The sequence below is a fragment of the Pan troglodytes genome, chromosome 7 (genome assembly GCF_028858775.2).
Source record: "Pan troglodytes isolate AG18354 chromosome 7, NHGRI_mPanTro3-v2.0_pri, whole genome shotgun sequence".
Lineage (NCBI taxonomy): Eukaryota > Metazoa > Chordata > Mammalia > Primates > Hominidae > Pan > Pan troglodytes.
The window spans coordinates 15,592,402-15,614,747 of record NC_072405.2 but is presented as its reverse complement, the minus strand read 5'-3'; the positions used below and the strand labels follow the sequence as shown (position 1 = coordinate 15,614,747).

The following is a 22,346-nucleotide window of genomic DNA, read 5'->3' as shown; positions in this document are numbered from 1 at the left end:
TCTTTTAAGAGAAATTCCCATATCTAAAACGATAACTCATAGTCATGTGAGATAATTATGCAGTTTCCACTTTCATTCAAAAAAATTTGAGCATATTCTTCACTGTATTCTTCTGCATGTCCACTCAAGCTGTCAATTCAGATGATTTCCAACATCCACATCAATAAAGGTCTAGCAATTTTAAAACTGTCAAGAGGCTAATGATCAAACATACAATATTAAGGTACTCTAAATTACTGACATTCTAAGTAGGCCTGATGTTTTCCCTAAGAAGAGAAAGTAGTGATTACTGACATATTGCAGTCATATATACAAAGCTAAGAAGGCTAATTTGGCTAATAAGCTTTCTGGGAACTAGTTAGTACTCATCTGGTGTCCAACTAAGGCAACGTATCCTCAAAGAATGAAGTGAAAGCACTCTTGACCAATTAGGAACACTGAATCTATAATCTATTGTCGTCTTATGGAAAAGGCAAGACAAAATGATACAGGTATCATTTGCTTCAAAACAACCTCAATGGATGTAATGCCCAAGAGTTTTCTTCAGAACAAGATAGAAAGCAAGGAGAGTTAACAATTATAACAATGCCCATAAAATGCTCTGATCTGAAATGAGGCCTGGGAACTTTTAACTTTATTCATAGAAAAAAAGACATTTAATTTTGAAACAATAATCAATAGAAAAGACCATCAATGCAGTTAGAAGTAAAATGTAAAGAAAAAGAAAAAAAAAGTCTTGAGCTCTTTATAAACACTAATAATTCAAAAAAGAGGCTGTCTAAGGTCAGAAAACCAGAAAAGCTAGTATAGATGGCATGACCACATAACTTATTAACATCAATCAGTTTTCCTTTTTCTTTCTTATGCCCAGCATGATCACTTTGAATAACATTTTACTTGAAATAACTTCAAACAGAAAATTTGCAAAATTAGTACAAGGGGCTCCTGCATATCCTCCATCTCACCTACTTATAATCATCTGCCCATGTGCTTTATATCCTCTCTCGCTTATGTTTATGCACATAGGTATATGTAACAACCAATTTTTTAACCATTTGAGAAGGCTGCAATACATCGATACATTATTTCTCCTTGCGTTTAGTACTTCAGTGCCTATTTTTTAAAAACAATACTTTTTTCATGTAACCACAGTACAGTAATTAAATTCAAGTAACACTGGTACAATACTTTTCATCTAATATACAGTATGTGCTCCAATTTTGTCAGTCATTCCTATTATAGCCTTTATAGCATTTCTCTCCTCTAGTCCAGGATCATATATTTTGCATTTAGTTGTCATGTCTCTTTAGTTTCCTTTAATTTGGAGTAATTCCTCAGCCTTTGTCTTTCAAGACACTGACATTTTTTAAAACTACAGGCTATTTCGTAGAATGAACCTAAATTGGAATTTGTTTAATGTTTTCTCATGAGATTTAGTCATGCCTCCCTAGCCAGAATACAACATAAGAAATGTTGTGACCTTCTCAGGTATTACATCTGCCAGCACACAGGCTTATTTCATTCTCATTAGTGATGTTAATTTTGATATCCAAAAAAAGTATTGTCAGATTTTGCCAGTGTATAGTTTTTCCCAAGTAATTATCAATCTATGAGCAATCATGCTGAGAATCATATAATTATACAGCTGCTCATCAAACTTTGCCCCTGAGATTTGTCATCCACTAACGATTGTTGTCCTAACCAGTCTTTACTATTATGGTTGCAAGTGGTGATTTTCCAATTCCAACAGTCCCTCCACATTGATTAGTAGGCATTCTACAGTAAGAAAGTGTCCCTCCCCATTCGTTCATGTATTACCACTGAAGAATTCCTATTTCATACAATGGGCTATACAATCCATCACTATTATGATATACTTTGATAGTCAAACTATCCCAGATATGTTCATTGGGAGCCCCTTCAGGATGGTTCCTATGTTCTTTTCATGTGTCTCCATTATTTCTTTGAGCAGTTCATTACTTTTTTTTTTTTTTTTTTTCCCCGAGACAGAGTCTCGCTCTGTCGTCCAGGCTGGAGTGCAGTGGCGCGTCTTGGCTCACTGCAAGATCCGCCTCCCGGGTTTACGCCAGTCTCCGGCCTCAACCTCCTGAGTGGCCGCGCGTACAGGCGCCCGCCACCGCGCCCGGCTAATATTTTTTTGGTATTTTTAGTAGAGACGGGGTTTCACCGTGGTCTCGATCTCCTGACCTCGTGATCCACCAGCCTCGGCCTCCCAAAGTGCTGGGATTACAGGCGTGAGCCACCGCGCCCGGCCTAGCAGTTCATTACTTTCTAGCACAGAAGATGTTCCAGGCTCCTTTTATACCTTCCCCGACCTAGCTTTGAAATCAGTCATTTTTTTTTCAAAGTTTTGGTGTCTTTTAATAAACGGCATGTAGAAACCAAGCTCTTGGAAGCAGGTGTGCTCCACTGCTATTGGGGTCTCACTGCTTCTAGGTCTTTTCTGTAGCAGAAATAGAGGTTTCTTTCCCGCAGTGATTCTGATGCCTACAACTTCAATCCAAATCCACAAGTTTCTCCTTTGTCTTCCCCCTTCCACATTTGTATCTTCTTCTTCTACAGTAAGAGCCCTTGCTCCCAACACATTTACTTATTTGCTTAATCCTACAACATACATAAAATAGTTGCAGAATTACTAAACCACACACTGCAAAAAACAAAGAACAACAAACTTAATAAGAAGTCAAAGTTGGTTTGAAATCCCCTTTTCTTTCCTCCTACACCAAGAATATGAAGTCAAAGAATTACGTTCAAAAGTTACTTAGATTAGTTCTTTACTTTCTTCAGTGTGGTTGTCTGAAATATAGGTGGCTCATTTATTTCTGCTTACATTCAAATTTTAGGTGTTTTTCCCCCATCTTCAATTTAATTTAATTTTTTAATATGTAGCACATTAACATGCTTCCAGAAACTAAAATTATACCAAAATGGCATGGTCTACTTAATGTCTTATCTACCCTCTGTTCTCACGTTCTTACAGGTAATCAATTTCAATGTTTTCTGGTTTATCCTTCTTGTGCTTATTTTTGGGAAAAAAAAATATATACATATATATATATGCAGTTAAATGAGTTTTTTTTCCTTAATTCCTATAGTGTATTAGTAATCTATTTCTGCCTAGCAAATTACATCTGGAAATGACAACTTAAAAGAATGAATGTTATTTCACATAGTTTCTGAGGGTCAGGAATCTGGGAATGGTTAGCTGGATGATTCTGACTCAGCACTTCCAACAAGGTTGCTGCCAAGGTATACATGGGGACTATCATATCTCATCTCAAGGCTTAAATGCAGCTGGAAAATCTGCTTCCAAGAATCTTCATGTGGTTATTGACAAGCCTCAGTTTCTCACTGGCTACTGGCCAGAGACTTCAGTACCTCCCAAAATGGGCTTGTCTATAAGGCAGTTTACAATATGGCAGTTTGCTGCTTCTGGAGCAAGTGATCCAAGTGAATGAGAAAAACAGCCCAACACAAAAGCCATAGTTTTTATGACCATCATGAAAATGGCTTATCATCAGCTCTGCCATATGCTAGTGGTCACACAGAAAAACTCTTCTACATTGTGGGAGGGGACTATACAAACGTGAATACTAGGAGACAGGTTGATTGGGCACCTTCTTGGAGGCTGGTTATCACTTATTGTTTCTGACAAAAAGGATGGCATATTGTAAACACTCTTTTGTACTTTGTTTCACTAAACAATGTATCTTAGAAAGTAATCCATCAGTAGTTCTAGAGAACTTCACTATTGTACAGATGTAAAATACTCTATTGTGTATTTGTACAGATTATTCAACCAGTCTCCTATATTTGGGCACTTAGGCAGGCTCCAATATTTTGCAATTACAAATAATGAATAACCTATTGCTTATATATTTTTATTGTTGAAAATCGTAAACTTAGAAAATCCAGCTCTGGATCACCTATGAATTAAACTCCTTTGAGAAGGTTAGTACTACATTTTTGGAAGGAAGATTAAAAAATCTTAATTTAACTTTTAAAACACTTTCACCATGCATTTCTTCAGTGCCTAATGTAAGTAGTAATGTACCATTTTCCATAATTCCAAAACCTGTATTCAACTATCTCTGCAAAGAACAACATAGAGGGCTGGGTGCGGTGGCTCATGCCTGTAATTCCAGCACTTTGGGCGGCCGAGGCGGGCAGATCACGAGGTCAGGAGATTGAGACCATCCTGGCTAACATGGTGAAACCCCATCTCTACTAAAAATACAAAAAATTAGCCGGGCGTGGTGGCAGGCGCCTGTAGTCCCAGCTACTCGGGAGGCTGAGGCAGAAGAACGGTATGAACCCGGGAGGCGGAGCTTGCAGCGAGCTGATATCACGCCACTGCACTCCAGCCTGGGCAACAGAGTGAGACTCCATCTCAAAAAAGGAAAGAACAACATAGAGTAGTAACATCATTAAACCAAAAGTAAAAGAAGTAAAAGAAAACAAGCAAATGTTTCAGTAGATATTGAAATGCATCTGTAGAAAAGAGGTGACAGCTAAGTAGAGGTGAAATGCTATACCAATTTCTAAGAGTCTCTGATAGGGTTCAAGCAGCTCAAAAGCAGCTGAAAGAAAGAGTTACCTAGTATTGATGGGAAAGGTCAAAAGCGAAGAAATTTTTCATGAAACGGTAAGAAGATGAATTGTCCAATAAATAGTAGTATTGTATTAATGCTTCATTGCTGAGAAGAAAAAATATATAGAGGGAAAAGAATATGAAACACCCTGAAATACGTTAATAATTGGTGAATCTATGCGAGAGTATACAGGTATTTTAAAACTTAGTATTTTTTAAAACTTTCCTGTAAGTTGGAAATTTTTCAAAATACAAATAATAAAAATTTGGAGAAACAGTCGTAGGGAAGCTTGACATTAGCAATGACATATGACTCATAAAATTCAAATAGCTCAACTGACTTAGTGGTTTAAAGTACAACTTTGAGGCAAAAACTGCAGTTGAATTTGAATTAAACAGAAGTAAAAACTTCTTTGTATTTTAATACATGAAGTCTGGCATCTTTCTACTTATCAAAGGTCTAATTATAAGTTTCAGCTTTTAATATCATTAAGCTTTCAGGGAATACAAACAACAATAACAAATAAAACTGCCATTAATACTCTGCTGAAAGCTTTGTCAAAGGTTTTAATGAAGAATTTGATTTTAATTAAGAATCTGATTACTTTTGAAGATACCAGCCAATGTTAATCTCCTCTTTCCTCATACGGTTTGTAAATGAGTAAACCATTAAAGCATGTATCACTGCCATCTCAGCTGCCATTTCTTAGCTATATCTGCATTCTGTTGCTGGATTCATGTTGAAATTCTTAAAAACTTGACACTTTTTCTTGAAAAAAAAAATCAACCAACCATGTCAGATTTTGTTGTAGCGCTATTTTGGAAAAGACTTACGACTGAAGAAATAAGATGGAAAGTCAAAAAAAGAGTTGGAAAAATTAAACACAAATAGGCTCACAAATATAAAACTTAAAATTGTGTAGACTAGAATGAATGAGATGATCTCCCTATATTCTAAAGCAGAAGACAAATTTGATTGTGATAACTAAGTCCACCAAATAGAGACAAGAGTGTTTATCAAAATGATAGAATGCCAAATTAGTTTAGTTTTTAGTAAATTTTCTTCTACTACACTAGATAACTTATTTTATAGAATAATTACCAATGGCTTCTTTTTCATCAGTACATTTTATGACTTATAAGCATTATGTGAAAGTATACTCACAAAAATCATATCTCAATGGAGCAGGATTATTCTAAGACTTAGATAGTTCTTAATCTGTTGTCCAGCCTACATACCCTAAAATGGCTCATGATTGACATGGCTGGGTACGTGAGAAGATCACATCCCTTTTGAGGCCCTTCAGAAGCACAGGAGGATTCTAGCTATGTGAAGATTTGGGGTATTATAATCACAATGTTATAAAAACTACTTTATGAACTAGTTAACGGTTAGATGAGATATTTGAAATCAGTACATTTGTAGATATGAGGCTTCTAATACTTAGCCAAGAATATCTAGTTTAAAAAAGCAGCCTTGTGAGAGAATTGAGACTTGTTTTGTTTAAAACTAAGCAAATTAATAAAGGTCTTCTATAAATGAATGAAGATTTTAGAAAAGCTCATGAAAATGTATGTACTGCTTCGTCAAGGAGAAAATACAGTAAAAAGGAGGCTTTACATTAGATATAGTAAAGAATTTCTGGATAAAATTATTTAATTTTTTTAAAGATCTGAGAATGTTTCTAGAGCATAAGGTAATCAAAAAATGTCAATTGAATAGGAAAGCTTTAGAATCTCTTTCTTGATATGTTATTTCATTCATTTACGATGATTCTGCCTAGACTACAGAAACCTAATGACAATTCTGAATGCAGTCTGCAAACAACTAATTCTCTGTAATTTTTCTTCAATAACAAAGGCTATTATTGGAGTACTAGTATGGGCCAGACATTGCATACTCTATTATAGGAAATTTTATATAGCATGAATTTATAAATAAGAAGTGTTTTCCCCCCATTAATGTGATGGGGATTTGCTGGGGTTTTTTGTAACTATCTAATTATTTGAAGAGTAAGTCTGTTAGTTTATTTAAGAGCAGCTGAAAGTAGAACTTGCAGATTCTGAGACCCACAGACCAACACAGATTTAACAAACAAACCAACCACCAGATAAGACAACTTATCAAAGGTCCCTTTTCAAATCTTCTCATTGTCAATTCCAGCTTGCCTTCCTAATATTTCTTGTACGTTTTATACTGCTGGTATGCTGTTTTGATTTTACCATGTTGTGCTGCTATAATATAACAGTGCTAGTCTATGAAGCACCCACTGGCGGAATGATCATTCATTTAACAAATATTTATTGAGTGCTGGAACCATAACAATGAACAAAAGAGAAAAAAATCGACTTCTTATGAAGCCAGTACTGAAAGTCAGGGGTGGGAATCAGGCCATGAATAAACAAAACAGTAAGTAAATGAAATCATTGCAGACAGTGGGAGACACGGGATATACAGGGTGACTGGTAGCTGTACTAGATACTAGCCTATATGAGAGGTCACGAAGAGCTTATTAGCAGTGGTGATTTTTAGGCTGAGACCTAAATATCAAGAGAAAGTAGTTGGCCGGACACGGTGGCTCATGCTTGTAATCCCAGCACTTTGGGAGGCCGAGGCGGGCGGATCACAAGGTCAGGAGATCGAGACCATCCTGGCTAACACGGTGAAACCCCGTCTCTACTAAAAATACAAAAAATTAGCCAGGCATGGTGGCGGGTGCCTGTAGTCCCAGCTACTCAGGAGGCAGAGGCAGGAGAATGGCGTGAACCCGGGAGGCGGAGGTTGCAGTGAGCCGAGATGACACCACTGCACTCCAGCCTGGGCGACAAAGCGAGACTTCGTCTCAAAAAACAAACAAGCAAACAAACAAAACCAAAAAGAGAAAGTAGTTAAGCAAAAATTTGAGGAAAAGAACATTTCAAACAAAGCAACCAGCAGACTGGGAAGAGAAGAAAGGTAGAAAAAGAACCCAAGAGAGATACCAACTTGAGTAACAGCAAGGAGGCAACTGTGGCTGGAATACAGGAGCAACAGGAAAAGTACTAACCATTGCAGTCAGACAGGTGGATAGGGGCCAGATTAAAAGTCTGAATGTTTTTCCAAGTGAAAAGATTTTTAAGGGGGTGAATGAAATAAACTAGTTAACATTTTAAAAAAGTTTCTGTCTGCTATGTAGAGAACAGGCTTAAGGAAGCCTGACGTACAGCAGTCAGAGGGCTATCAGCTATTAGTCTACAGCTGGGCTGCAATGTCACTGCTCGGCAAGATTAGGAGTCTGCATCAGAATGTACTGCTTTTTCAACAAGGAAGTCTTGCTATTAGAAAAAGAAGTCAAGTAAACTAAAGGTGTGCTTAGTGATACAATTGATTTATATTCTAGTGCCAGCCCCTTACCTCATTGCAGGCCAGAAACAAACAGGTCATTGAAACCAGCCTACAGACTACAAGTTGGTGAGACCTAGTATAAATCAGAATGTTTGCTGGCAGTCACAACAACTAAGAAAAATGGATTTGGAATAGATTTTGGAGGTAAAACCAACAAAACTGGATGATGAACTGAACACAAGGTAAGACAACAAGAGAAGAATAAAGTCCGACTTGTAGGTTTTTGGCTGGAGCAACTGGGTAGCTTGTGGTAATATTTCCCGAGAGGGAAAGAATGGGGTTCAAGTTTGGTGGGCATGGCAATAGGGTTGGATAGGGAGATAAAGAATTCTGTGTTGGCCATGTTAAGGTTGAGACATCCAGACAACTCATTTGGAAATGTCAAGTAGGTAGTAGGATATGTACCTCTGAAGAGGGCAGAGCAACACTAGAGCTATAAATTGGAACGTAGGAGGTTTGAATGAGAGGGGTCTTTAGCACATAGATGCCATTTAAAATGGACTCGATGAAATCACCCCAAAGTTAGATGGGGAGGAGTAAAAATCCTAGGACTTAACCTGGGTCTTTCTAATAGCTGGATGTGGAGCAGAAGAGAAAGAATCATCATGAGAAAGATCTATCGATGAAATGAGAGAAAAAAAAAAAGCAGGAGGAATTTGTACCTTGCAAGTCATTAGAAGACCATTTAAAAAAGGAAGTTGTAATAAATTTTGTTGAATGCGGCTGAGAGGCTCCACGAGAAAATGGCCAACGGATATGCAAGACAGAGTTTGTTGAAAAACTCAGGGAGAAAAAACAAACAATAACAACAGCAAAAAGGCATTTTAGTACAGTCGTTAGGGATGAAAACAGTACCAGGTGAGTTTAGTTCAGACTAAAAAGTAAGACAGTAGTGAGCAACCATGGGCAGTTCCTTATACTCTAAAGGGAAGCAGAAAAACAGGTGACTAAAGAGTGATGTGAGAATTGACACAAAAGAATGTTTTTTTTATTTTATTATTGTAAAAGATGTGAGCTACCAAAATTCAATACATATGAGCAGATGGATATAAACCAGTAAGCAGAGCATAGCTGCAGGAAACAAATTCCTGAGAAGGTGAGATGGAATGAAATCCAGAGCAAAAAGTAGACGAGAGGTGGCCTTAGAAAGAAGCAGGATGTTTCTCCATTGAAGGAAGAAGGAAAGCATTGTACATGAGTGCAGCTGCAGCTAAGTTGGTAGAATTGGTGATAGCAATAAGTTCTTTTTGATGGCATCTATTTTTTCAATGAAATATGAAAAAAGTAATAAGCTGAGAGGAAAAAATTGAAGGAGTGCTAAAAATGTGTAAAAAGAAATGGCTGAGGCAAGGATAAAAACACACTTGAGATTTATGGTTATGATTATCAAGTGAAATCTGACAATTACACATGTATTTTTCTTTTTTCCAGCTACATTCATTTCTTGATTACAGCAACAAAATAGGCCAAACAGTGAGTGGAAAAACACAAACAAACAGTTTTGCCTCTGCTCTGGCACCACCACAATGAACACAGAAGATTTCTGTGACTGAATGTGTGGGGAGTTTTCCCCAAACACCAAGCAAGCAAGCAAGCAAGCAAGCAATTTTGCCACAGGCAACAGCAGGATGGCCTCCAAATCAGTCTTGACACTACCTGGAGACAGCATTAGATCCCACAAGTTGAGGGCTCAGTCCCACAAAGACTACCTGCCATTTCTGATGCCAATTACACATCCCAAGTTGTTTTACCTGTGCTTCTGACTGACCAGCTATAAACTGGGGTTCCCATGACCTCCTCTTTGGGTTTAATTTATTTACTAGAGTGGCTCCCAGAAATCAGAAAAACACTTACTTACTTACATTTACTGGTTTATTATAAAGCATTTATAAAGAATACAGATAAAGAGATGCATATGGCAAGGGATGGGAAGGGGGAGAGGCCATCCCTGGAGCACCAGCTGCCAGGAACCTCCACATGTTCAGCTCTCTGGAAGCTCTCCAAACTCTGTGAGTCTTCATGGAGGCTTCATTACATAGGCACAACAGATTAAACTACTGGCCACTGGTGATCAACTTAAACTTCAGCCTCTCTCCCTTCCTCAGTGGTTGGGCTGAAAGTCCAACCCTCTAATTATGCTCTGGTCTATCCAATGACCAGCCTCCATCCTGAAGCTACCTGGAGACTGCCAGGCATCAGTAAACTCACTAGCATACAAAAAGACATGACTTCGAAGATTCTAAATATTTTTAGGAATTGTATGCCAGGAAACTGGTTGAAGACCAAAAACACATTTTATAGTATAGCCATTGTGATTAATAAATACTATAGCATTCCCAAGCAAGTACACTGACAGGAGAGGCAGCAATAATTAAAAACTCCCTCATGGGTGTCAAAAGTGACCAGATAGGGAACCTAGACTTCTACCCACAACTGACTGTAAGGTGGCAGTGTCCTTCCCCAACCCCCACAATTCTCCTGCCGGAGTGCGTCAAATTAAGCCAGCTAAAACAAATTTACGTAAGATCCAGGGTCTTACAGCATAATACGCAACATGCCTAGGTTTCAACAGAAAATCACTTGTCATACCAAGAACTATGAAGATCTCAAACTGAATAAAAAAGACAACCAATAGATACTGTACTAGTTTCCTATTGCTACTGCAATAAATTATCATAAACTTAGTAGCTAAAACAACACACATTTATTACCTTACAGTTCTAGAGTTGAGGAATTTGCCATAAATCTCACAGTGCCTAAGTATACCAATTCAAAAACAAATTGTCAGCATGGATGAGAAAAAATGACTCAACTAATATGCCATCTAAAAGGAATTCAGTTCAAATATAATGATATTGGCAGGTTGAAAGTAAAAGAATCGAAAAATCTGTGTCACACAAATCTCAATTTTAAAAAGGCAGGAGTGGCTATGTTAACATCATATAAGGTGGAATTTAGAGCAAAGAAAATTATGAAAGAGTTTTTATAAAATGAAGAAAGGGTCAATCACATTTATAACAATCCTAAATGTGTATGCAACAAAGCTACAAACAACAAAGCTACAAAATACATGAAACAAAAACTGATAGAAGTTAAAGGAGAAATAATTAAATCTACAATTATAGTTAGAAACTTCACTACTCAACAACTGATAGAACAACCAGACAGAAAATCAGCAAGGATATAGAACTCAATGATACCATCAACCAACAGAATCTATTAATAACAGGCATTTATAGAACACTCCATCCAAAAACATCAGAAAATACATTCTCTTCACATGCCCATGGAACATTTACAAAAATAGTCCATGTCCTGAGCCATGAACTTTGTCCTACCTTTGTCCAAATAAAGATTTAAAAATCAAAAAATTGAAATCATACAGAGTATTGTTCAAGCACAATGGAATCAAACTAGAAAGTAACATGAGAAAGGTAGCAGAAAAATCTCCAAACAGAATCTAAACAACCATACTCTAAATAGTCTGTGGGTTAAAGACGAAATCTCAAGAGAAATTTAAAAACATACAAAATTTAACTGAATGAACATGAAAATGGAACAAATCAAAATGTGCGAATCACAGCAAAAGCAGTACTTAAAAGAAAAATTATAACATTAAATACATACATTAGGAAAAAGGGGAAAAAAGGTCAATTTTCTAAGCTCCTACCTCAAAAACCCAGAAAAAGAGCAAAATGAGCCCAAAATAAGCAGAAAAAAGGAAATAATAAAAAACAAAAATCAACAATATTGAAAACAGAAAAAGAATTTAAATAAACAATGAAATAAAGAATTGGTTATTTGAAAAGATCAATAAAATTGACAAAGAAAAGGAGAAAACACAAATTACCAATATCAGGAATGAAACGGGATTATTACTACAGACCCTGCAGGCACCAAATATCTGATAAAAAGAAACTAAAAACAACTCTATGCACAAATTTGACAACTTAGATGAAACTGACCAATTCCTTGAAAGACATAAACAACTAAGACTCACACAAGAAGAAATAAATAACCCAATTAGTTTTAGACCTACTTAAAATTGAATCAAATAATAATAATAATGAAATTATTAGGCCCAAATGGTTTCACTAGTGAATTCTACCAAACATTTAAGGAGAAATACAGTTGGCCCTATGTATCTGTGGGTTCTGCATTTATGGATTCAAGCAACTACAGATTTAAATAGTAATAATAATAACACAAATAAAATATAGTATAACAAAACTACTTATACAGCACTGACTTTGTATTAGTTATTATAACTAAAGATGATTTAAAGTTTACGGGAGGATATGCCTCCATAGGTTATACTATGTAACTTTTTATAAGGGATTTGAACATCTGCATCTTCAGGGGATCCTGGAACCAGTACCCCTGAGGACACCTAGGGCCGAATGTATTACTAACACATTACAGTCTCTTCCAGAAAATAAAAGGAAAACTAACTCATTCTATAAGGCCAGGTTTATCCTAATTAAAAAAACTAGTTAAAGGTATTATAAGTAGAGAAAAGTACAAAACAGTATCTATGTATTTCTATGATAGAAATGTCCCACATCTTGACTGCATCAATGTCAATATCCTGGCTGTGATGTTACACCACAGTTCTGCAAGGTGTTACCACTAGGGGAAACTAGGAAAAGGGTACAAGGGACTTCTTTTTATTATTTCTTACAATTGCATGGGAACTTACAATTATGTCAAAATAAAAGTTTAATAAAAATCTTAAAGAATAGAGCTAGTAACCATTACAATAGCAAAGCATTAATGAATTCTAATGTTACATGTGCTACTTTAAGAAAGCAAATATTAACAGTAATTTATTATATTTTAAAGAACCATTTAAAATACCAGTTTGGTTATAGTTGAAGTTCTAATCCAAATTGCAATACAAATGCTACAGAGTTGCTATAATTTACTAGGGAAAATGACAGCTGCTCTCAGAGTATACACTAACAAGTTATCATGCTTCACAAATATGTCACTTTTGATGAGTTAAAAGATCATGCTGATTTTAATGATGTAAGCCTGGTGGCTTTAATTACACAAAAAGATTCATTGGAAGGACTTGAAGTACTAGAGTGGCGAGATTATCCAAACAGAAAGTTAGTTGGTTTTTTTTTGTTGTTGTTGTTGTTTTTCCTTTTTTCTTGAGACGATGTCTCTTGCTCTGTCACCCAGACTCGAGTACAGTGGCATGATCTCGGTTCACTGCAACTTCTGCCTCCCGGGTTCAAGCAATTCTCCAGCCTCATCCTCCGGAGTGGCTGGGATTACAGGCGCCTCCCACCACGCCCAGCTAAATTTTGTATTTTTGGTAGAGACGGAGTTTCACCATGTTGGCCAGGCTGGTCTTGAACTCCTGGCCTCAAGTGATCTGCCTGCCTTGGCCTCCCAAAGTGCTGAGATTACAGGCATAAGCCACAGCACCCAGCCCAGAAAGTTAGTTTCTATTCCCTCCCACTCCATAAACAACATACCTCATTTTATTGCACTTTGCAGATACACATGTTTTACAAATTGAAGGTTTGTGGCAACCTTGCATCCAGCAAGTCTACTGGAACCATTTTTCTAACAGCATGTGCTCACTTCGTTAGCATTTCTTAGCAATAAAGTATTTTTAATGAAGGTAGTACTTTTTTTAGACATAATGCTACTGTACACTACATAGTACGAACACAGCTTTCAAAAGCACTAGGAAACCAAAAAAAAAAAAAGTGTGTTTCACTTTATGGCAATAGTTGCTTCTTCATAGTGGTCTGAAACCGAATCTGCACTAACTCTGAGGTATGCCTGTACACAGGTTACTATCTATAACTAACTTAAGGTCTATTTACATTATTTGATCTGCCTCTTACCTATCAATAGATCAAACACTTTAAATACTACATCTTTCCATACAGAGTCTAGTTGTTTTAGGTTTCAAATGAATGTTCATCAACCCTAGTGACTAGAGAGCAAAGACTGAAGAAGATCATTTATGATATTCCCCATTATCTGCAGTTTCCCTTTCTGTGGTTTCAGTTACCCCCAGTCAACCACAGTCTGAAAATAGGTGAATACAGTACAATTAGATATTGTGAGACACAGAGAGAGACCACACTGACATAACTCTCATTATAGTTTATCATTATAACTGTTCTATTTTATTATTGGTATAGTTGTTAATCTCTTCCTGTGCCTAATTTATGAATTAAACCTTATTACAGGTATGTACATATAGGAAAAACCATAGTCTGTACAGGGTTCAGTACTATCTGTGGTTTCAGGTATCCACTGGGGGTCTTGGAACATATCCCCACAGATAAGGGAAGGTTACTATGCAAAGTTCAAAGAATCAATTTATTACCAAATTAATCCATTTTATTATAATAATATGATGATGAATCTTACTGGCAAGATTAGGTAACTTGTCTTTCAAAAGGAATAATCTTTAATCTAAAAAAGAACATTATATTAACAGACTAGATTTAAGCCCTGGAGTTTATATTTAGGGGCCACTCTAATTTTATTTTTGTTTTAGGCCATGCCATGTCCTTCCAAATGAACAAACAGGTAAAAAGTCTGATTCTGCACATATGAGAGCACTCATTGATCCTGGAGCCAAACTGCTTGAATTCAAATTCCTGTAATTTCTCTTGATGGTTCTGTGAATTTAGAAGTAACTTAACCTCTCCATCTGTAAAAATGAGTACAATAACAATATCTACTTCATAGCTTCACTGTGAGCATTCAACGCCCTTGAAATAGCACCTGGATCAAAGGAGGATTCAGGAGGTGTCAGCTATTATTATTGTCACTGTATTTTATGTAACGCTAACTTGTTTGCTTGCTGCAAGAATCTAAACATTCAGTATGAACTATGAAACAAATACCTGCTGCTAATAAAAAAAAAAAAACAAAGAAACTAGCTTAGCTGTTCCTTCACGGTGCAAACAACACTTGAAAATTGAAATTAATCTCTTATGTCAGATATAATCTTTTTTAAAAGGTGTGAGTTTTACATTCTTCTCCTAAATTGTCTTCATATTTTAAAAATTTCAAAAAAGTCTTTCAACCACGTTTAATAGAAAACTTTAAATTTTCCTGCTCATGTCCAAAATTATACAAGATTAAACTATTCATATAATTTTCTTAGTCAAGAAATTAACATTTTAACATATATTTAAAATGAGTATTCACATTGTTTTGTTTCAGCAGTAACGCCTTTTAACTTCCTTTGCTGTAATACTAAAGGCAATCTTTTAAAATCAGAAATTCATCTTATTATAAAAATAATTTCCCCTAAAAAAATTCAGATAGATAAATATACAACTTTTCTTAATAAGTAAGGTAAGATTTATTTCTGCTTGTAGTTTATTTTCTAGGATGCAGTCTGTATAATTAGACTTTCTAATAACTGATAAGTAATTCTTTAAGTTCAGATTAACAGCATGAGAAAAATAATCATATAGTCTGACAGTAAAACATGTATTACACATGGTATGCAATATGCCAGGTTATAGTATAGCTAATGTGCAAAACAGCAAACTAACAGAACAATGGCCTAAAGAAAAAAACAAAAATAAGCCTGTAATTCCAGCACTTACGGAGGCTGAGGTGGGTGGATCACCTGAGGTCAGGAGTTCGAGATCAGCCTGACCAACATAGTGAAACCCCATCTCTACTAAAAATACAAAATTAGCTGAGCGTGGTGGCACATGCCTGTAATCCCAGCTACTTGGGAGACTGAGAGGCAGGAGAATCGCTTGAACCCAGGAGGTGGAGGTTGCAGTGAGCCGAGACTGCACCACTGTACTCCAGCCTGGGCAACAAGAGTGAAACTCCGTCTCAAAAAAAAAAAAGCAAAAATAAGGCCTCAGTTTGACATCTGGATGTCTGATGTGACAGCTGCAGGCAGCTTCATCTTTCCAGAACTGGAATGTTCTCAATCATAAGAGCCATCTGAGAAATCTGTTGATAAAAACTCAGTAAACCTCATCCATCTTACCAATTAAAACATTTTTAAAACGCACTTAAGTTTTAAGAAATGTATATGACTATATGCAATTCAAAACTATTTTTAGGAAGCTAAAAATTTATTAAAACTATTGGCATAAAATGTCAAATAATTAATGGTTAATGAGTATTTATATGACCTGGAAAATATGCTGCCCCCAATTATCAGTAATCGGACCTTAGATATATTTACTTGATTGATCATTTTATGTATTCTTTTGAGTCCTGGGGATAAAGAAGTAAACAAGACAGACAAAAGTCCAAACCCTTGTGATGCTTTCATTCTACTGAGACAAATAACAACAACACAATGCAATGCCAGATACCAATAAATCCATGAAGGAAATCAAGTAGGCTGATGGCACCAGGGACAAGAAGTCGTCTTTGAGGAGTAGACGTTTGAACTAGAGATTTAACTGATGAACTGGGGAAGTGTTCCAGTTTCAGTAAATAGCTTATGTTAGCCCAGACACAGAATAAGGTTTCTTCTGCTTGAGGGGCAGCAAGCAGCCAGCTGTAGCTGAAGCAAAGAGACCAAGAGAGAATACAGTAGAAGACAAGATCAGAGAAATGCAAGGCAGGAGCCAGATCAGGACAGGCCACTGTTAAAGAATCTGAATTTTATTCAGAGGCTGTGGGAATACACTAAAGAATTTTCTGATTATAGAGCTGATTTATGCTTTAGTAAGACCATTCTAGCTGCAGTGAAGAGAACTGAGCGAAGTTTAAGTAGTGGCAGAGAGATCCGTTATGAGGCTACTGCTGTCATGAAACAGAGGATGAAGGTGTGGCCCAGGGCTAAAGCAGTGAGGATGGTAAGAAACGGTCAGATTGGGAATTTGAAAGTACGGTAGACCTGAAATACTGATAGGTTGGATACAAAGTGTGAGGCAAAGAAAGGAGTCCCGTGCCCGGCTGGGCACGGTGGCTCACACCTGTAATCCAGGCACTTTGGGAGGCCAAGGCAGCGGATCACGAGGTCAGGAGATCGAGACCATCCTGGCCAACGTGGTGAAACTCCATCTATACTAAAAATACAAAAATTAGCTGGGCGTGGTGGCGCCTGCCTATAGTCCCAGCTACCTGGCAGGCTGAGGCAGGAGAATCGCTTGAACCCGGGAGGCGGAGGTTGCAGTGAGCCAAGATAGCACCACTGCACTCCAACCTGGCGACAGAGTGAGACTCCGTTGCAAAAAAAAAAGGAGAGAGTTCCAAATTTTGGTTTCAGCAAAATCTAGTAGTCAAAGCTAGGTGGTCAGGGTACAGAGCATTTAAGTCCTCACTGGTTATGCTAAAGATGTTAGTCTTATCTGAAGGGCAGCAGGAGGTGGTCAGCAGAAAAAAAAAAAAGCAAAGGATTTCGGATACATTTTGCTGACTTACTAAGCCAGTCTCAGCAAGAACACACCAGACACCTCAATATTGCTGGTGGCCTGAGCCACAGCTGATTCCTTATAGACTGGAGGCTACCCATCAAATCATAGATTTGGATTTCCACAGAAGTGCAATGAATCCAGGTTAAAGCTAATTTATTCTTGAGACACCTGAATGCAAACATATCCTCCTTCCACATCCCCTTAACCCTAAATACACTAGGAAAACACTAGGATCAACCATCTTAGCAATGCTGTGACCATCTAAACTCACTCACTTTACATCCCATCATCCTTGGTCCTGACAACGACAAACATTCCTTTGGTTATCTATCCTCTTCCAAACTCTCAGGCTCAATCTGCTCTTACCTCTTTTTTTGATTCAATTTTCCACTGCTCCCTCTATCCTTTCCACTCTGCCCAGAGAATCTCCTTCACATAATTAACAAAGACCCTACTTTCTAGCCCTCTTCAACAAACATTCCCTTTGTCAACCACCTTTAACTTAAATGTGGCTCTCCCATAATACCACATGCAGTGCAGCCTTTTTAAAAAAGAAAGCTCCTCATTTTCCAAAGCTTCCTTACTTCAAAGTCAAGAACAGAGGTATCTACCATGTCCATGGATGCTAAGACTGAATCTGATGAAGCACACTTCCAACAGAATTGATTAAATGACTCTAAATTCACAAGGAAGAATAAAGACTGAAAACAACCTACCTAAATGTGAAACACTAGGGAATTCGCTCAAAAAACCAAAATATACTCAGAGAAGGGTACTATGAAGTTGTTATAAACTCAGGTTGTAGAAAAGTACTTAATGCCTTTGGGAACATTTATGTAACTAAATTTGAAAAATATGTATTATTAAGCAGTTTATAACACATTAGGCTGATTTGATTAAAGAGAAATAAGAGAGTGGGATGCTCACAGACGAAAAGGTTATAAATAAAGTACACCAAAATGTTATCTCTAAGTAGCAAAATTACAAATGATTTTTCTTTTTCATCCTTTTCCTGTTTCTCTCAATTTCCAAATGAATGTATTTCTTTTACAATCAGAAAGAAAAGGCCAAAAGTATGTTACTTTAAAAAATTTATAATCAAAACACACAAAAACTGCTCTTCAATAACATTTACATAGGCTGTTTTTGACTTTTCATACCCTTGTTTAAAACAAAAAATGAACAAACAAAAAATCTAAATACCTCCAAATCCTTCAGTTTATTGACCAGAACTTCAGTTATTAGCAGAAAAACAAAAGAAAGCCCTCAAGATTTCTTCTAAGTCTACCATTCACTTACACAATAATTCAGCAAAGAGGATGATGAGTCTCTCTGAGTCAGTCTTCTCATTTAAATACCCAAGTGTGCTATCCAAAACCAATGGCTATGTGCTAGGGTCCCTTAATTGCAAAATTAAGGGTACACTGTTGCTTTGTATAGCTTTATTAAAAAACATGTATTCTTATGTATAAGATGGTATTAGTCAAATATTTGTAAATGTTGTATAAAAAGAGACTGTCAGGCAGACAGGTCACCTGAGGTCAGGAGATCGAGATCAGCCTGGCCAACATGGTGAAACCCCGTCTCTACTAAAAATACAAAAATTAGCCAGGCGTGGTGGCACATGCCTGTAGTCCCAGCTACTTGGGAGGCTGAGGCAGAAGAATCGCTTGAACCCAGGAGGCGGAGGTTGCAGTGAGCTGAGATCGTTCCACTGAACTCTAGCCTGGGCAACAGAGCAAAACTCCATCTCAAAAAAAAAAAAAAAAAAAAAAAAAAACCAAAAAAGAGATTGTCACTTTGTTAATTGCCTTTAAGGAAAACACATAAATACTTGTACACAGTTTAGGCTAATGCGCAAAAGTAATAACATAAAACGATGAGATACTGGAAAGAGATTTGCAGCAAGTAAATTCCTAAAGAAAAAATATTTAAGAAGGAAAATTTCACTCTCAAGGTAAGTAAGGGTACTACAGTTGCATCTGGCATGAAAATAAAGAATGACATATTACTCAGAATGATCTCTAATAACTCTAAGGCATTCCTTTCAAAAGAAACCCTTTTTAAAAAATTAATGTTTAATCTTTTAAATTTAGCTCTGGAAATAATTCTTTCACCATAATTCCACTGGAAAGAATTACTTATTAGAGAACCTGTATGGGCAGAAAAACATTTTGGAATACATTTCACCTAAGTGTTATTTCACTGCATTATATAGCATGAATGTAGAAACAGAACTGGTTCATATTTCAACAAAATTAACCATATTACTAGACTTTTCCTTTTAAATCACATCTGAAAAGCTGTAGATCATTTCCAAAAAAGTAGATATTCTTGAAAAGAACAATTAACTCTAAATGACTCTAGAGATATTCTTGAAAAGAACAAATGACTCTAAATCAGTATTATGACCAAGAATTTCATATCTTCCTATCTAAGCAAAGTACAGTGTTAGATGGCTTTCAAGTCAATTTTAGTAGATGTGATATCTGTCCTCCAGGAATCTTGGGTCTCCACAAGTGATTGTTCCAAAGCTCTTTCCCAAACTAACAACATCCAATATAATCTCCCCTGAAATTCATTACAAATTAGGATATAGTTTCTTGTTAATAACTTATATTAAATTTTGCCTTTTAAAAAAGTGAAAGTAGATCTAAAAGCGTTGTTGCATTAAATGTATCTAACAAATGGACAAAGCGGGTGTTGAGAGCTGGAGAGAAGGAAAGGTCAGAGGGAGGACATTTAGATATAGAAAGAGTCTTGCTCAGCATTTATAACCTACCCCTGTTAGTATGCACTGTATTTCTCCTTTGGTCAGAGACCACTCTAAAGCTGCTATTGTTGCCCAGGGCTTTGTTAAGAGACTGAAAGGCTGTAGAATCTGAGCAGGCCCGAGGCTATGTATTTTAATTTCACTACTTAAAATTATATATTTATACTTAAATTTCTTATCTACACTAATTTAAGTAGGTTTATTACTCTAGTGTATGTTACCGTTATCCAGCAACTAAATACACTAATCTTTGATTGAGAAAAGTCATATTACTCTGAGCAATAATTATATTAATTTTAGCACAGTGCAAAGTTGTTTTTCTATGCAGAGTAATTAAGCAAAATTCCATAGATTTTCAAAGCTTTCTGTACATAAACGTTTTCCCTTCACCTCAGTATTTTTGCTAAATTTTCACACCATGGACTCTAAACTTAAACAAGAACAAAACATTTATTTTCTTCGACCATGGGCAAATTTAAAAGGTAGTTAAAAGTCATTTACTTTCACATAACCTAAAACAATACTGTTAGCACTGCAGTGACAGAGGCTCATTACGAAGGTCAGTTAAGTAAAAGAGGGCAAAGGCAGCAGGACTCAGATGCTAAGAATAAAAACAAAAATAGATCCAATGCAGCATTTTGAGAATGCAGATCAATGAAAACACTTAGAGCACTATTTTCTATATTATTATGAGAGACCTTTTCCATTCTAGCATTTCCTCTTTGCTGGTTCTTGGCATTTGCTTTAATAAAACTAATATTTAAGTCACAAATTTGCATTATCTGAAGTAAAAAGATAATAAACGCCTCAGTTAAAAATAACTTAGCTATCATGGTAAAAGTGAAAACATATGATTAAAGTATAAACGGGGCGGCAAGGGAGAGGCAGCGGCATATTTTATTTAACTATCGATCCAAGAAATAAGGCAGCAGGCAGCAGGTTGTCTTTCCAATCAAAACTACTTTTATAGTAATATAAATGCCCTTGCTTGCTCAACAGTAAAGGTCTTAAACAACTGAGAGGATGAGATACAGAAAAATTATGATATAAACCATAAAAATGACTAAAATACGAGTAAAAGATGTTATGATTTAAGGCTATCATTCTAAGTAGACCAACAACCTTACTGCTTATGCTTACGACAGCATAGCAATTAATGAGACAGATATCAAATCAATAATAAAGTAGTAGATAATGGCAGATATATTTGCTTAGCTTCATCAGTGAAAAGAAAACTTCAGCATAACAAGATTTTATAAAATCAAGTAAGGAGTTACACAGATATAATCATTCGGTAGCTCTCTGTCTTCTTACCTGTAAGGACAGCTTTTGCTGAAGGATCTGCCAGGTCCAGGGCTGATTTCCCATCAGTGTTCCGAATGTTTGGATCAGCTCCGTGCTGCAGCAGCACTGTGCAGGGAAAGCAGAAACAATATCTTACCTCGGGGATACAGAGATTATTTACTGGTAAGTGTCGTCTCGGCATGGTGTAGGCATAAACATACATTGCACAAATTTTTTCTCTTTCAAGAAAAAAAAAGCAAAAAAGCACTGCAGCAAAGGAGCCTCTCTAGAGTGAAATGAAGTTGGCAACTTATGGTACAATATTATCACATGACTTAACATCATAAACATGAAACTAGAAAAATCTTGCAATGTAGAGTTTTGGTTTGCCTCCTTCAAGCAGCAGTATGGGAAGCTATGTGCTCGCTGGCTCACACTGTGAAATATGCCAACTGTGAACCTGCCCTCTCCTTACTACCACTGTGGCTGCTTGTTGCTGTCGCTGCTTTACTGCTGAATTTCCAAATGCTTCCTCTCCTCAGAATAGTTATAATACTGTGCAAGCCTTTTAGTGGCTCACCACTTGCACATGAAACTCACCATAACATACTGGATGGCTTCCAAGAAGTTTAACAGACATAGTAATGTGTGTAACCCTGGTCCCCTGGAGTGGAGCTGCAAAAAGGAACTGCCTCTTATACTTATTCTTTCCATCAAAAATGTTTAGAAACAGAAACTCAATCACTATAATATATCCTAAGGCATGAATGTAATGCCTGCCATGTTGGGTAAAAAGTAGCTACTGGGAATTCTTAAATATGGAGGTTCCCACAAAAGAAAAAATCACTAAGTAAAATCCAGATATATTAATCCAAAGCATTTATCAGCCACATCTGGTATGTGGTGTGTATA

The 22,346-nt window shown here is 36.6% G+C and overlaps 1 protein-coding gene across 3 annotated transcripts in view; it reads right to left on the bottom strand.

Moving 5' to 3' along the window:
• TNKS (tankyrase) overlaps positions 1–22,346 on the bottom strand; it is a 223,546-nt gene that overhangs the window by 142,592 nt on the left and 58,608 nt on the right. For all 3 annotated transcript variants that reach the window (XM_016959067.4, XM_001137443.8, XM_016959068.4), the window contains exon 3: positions 21,465–21,560. In XM_016959067.4, the coding sequence (XP_016814556.1) occupies positions 21,465–21,560 (96 nt within the window). The remainder of the gene's footprint in view (positions 1–21,464; positions 21,561–22,346) is intronic.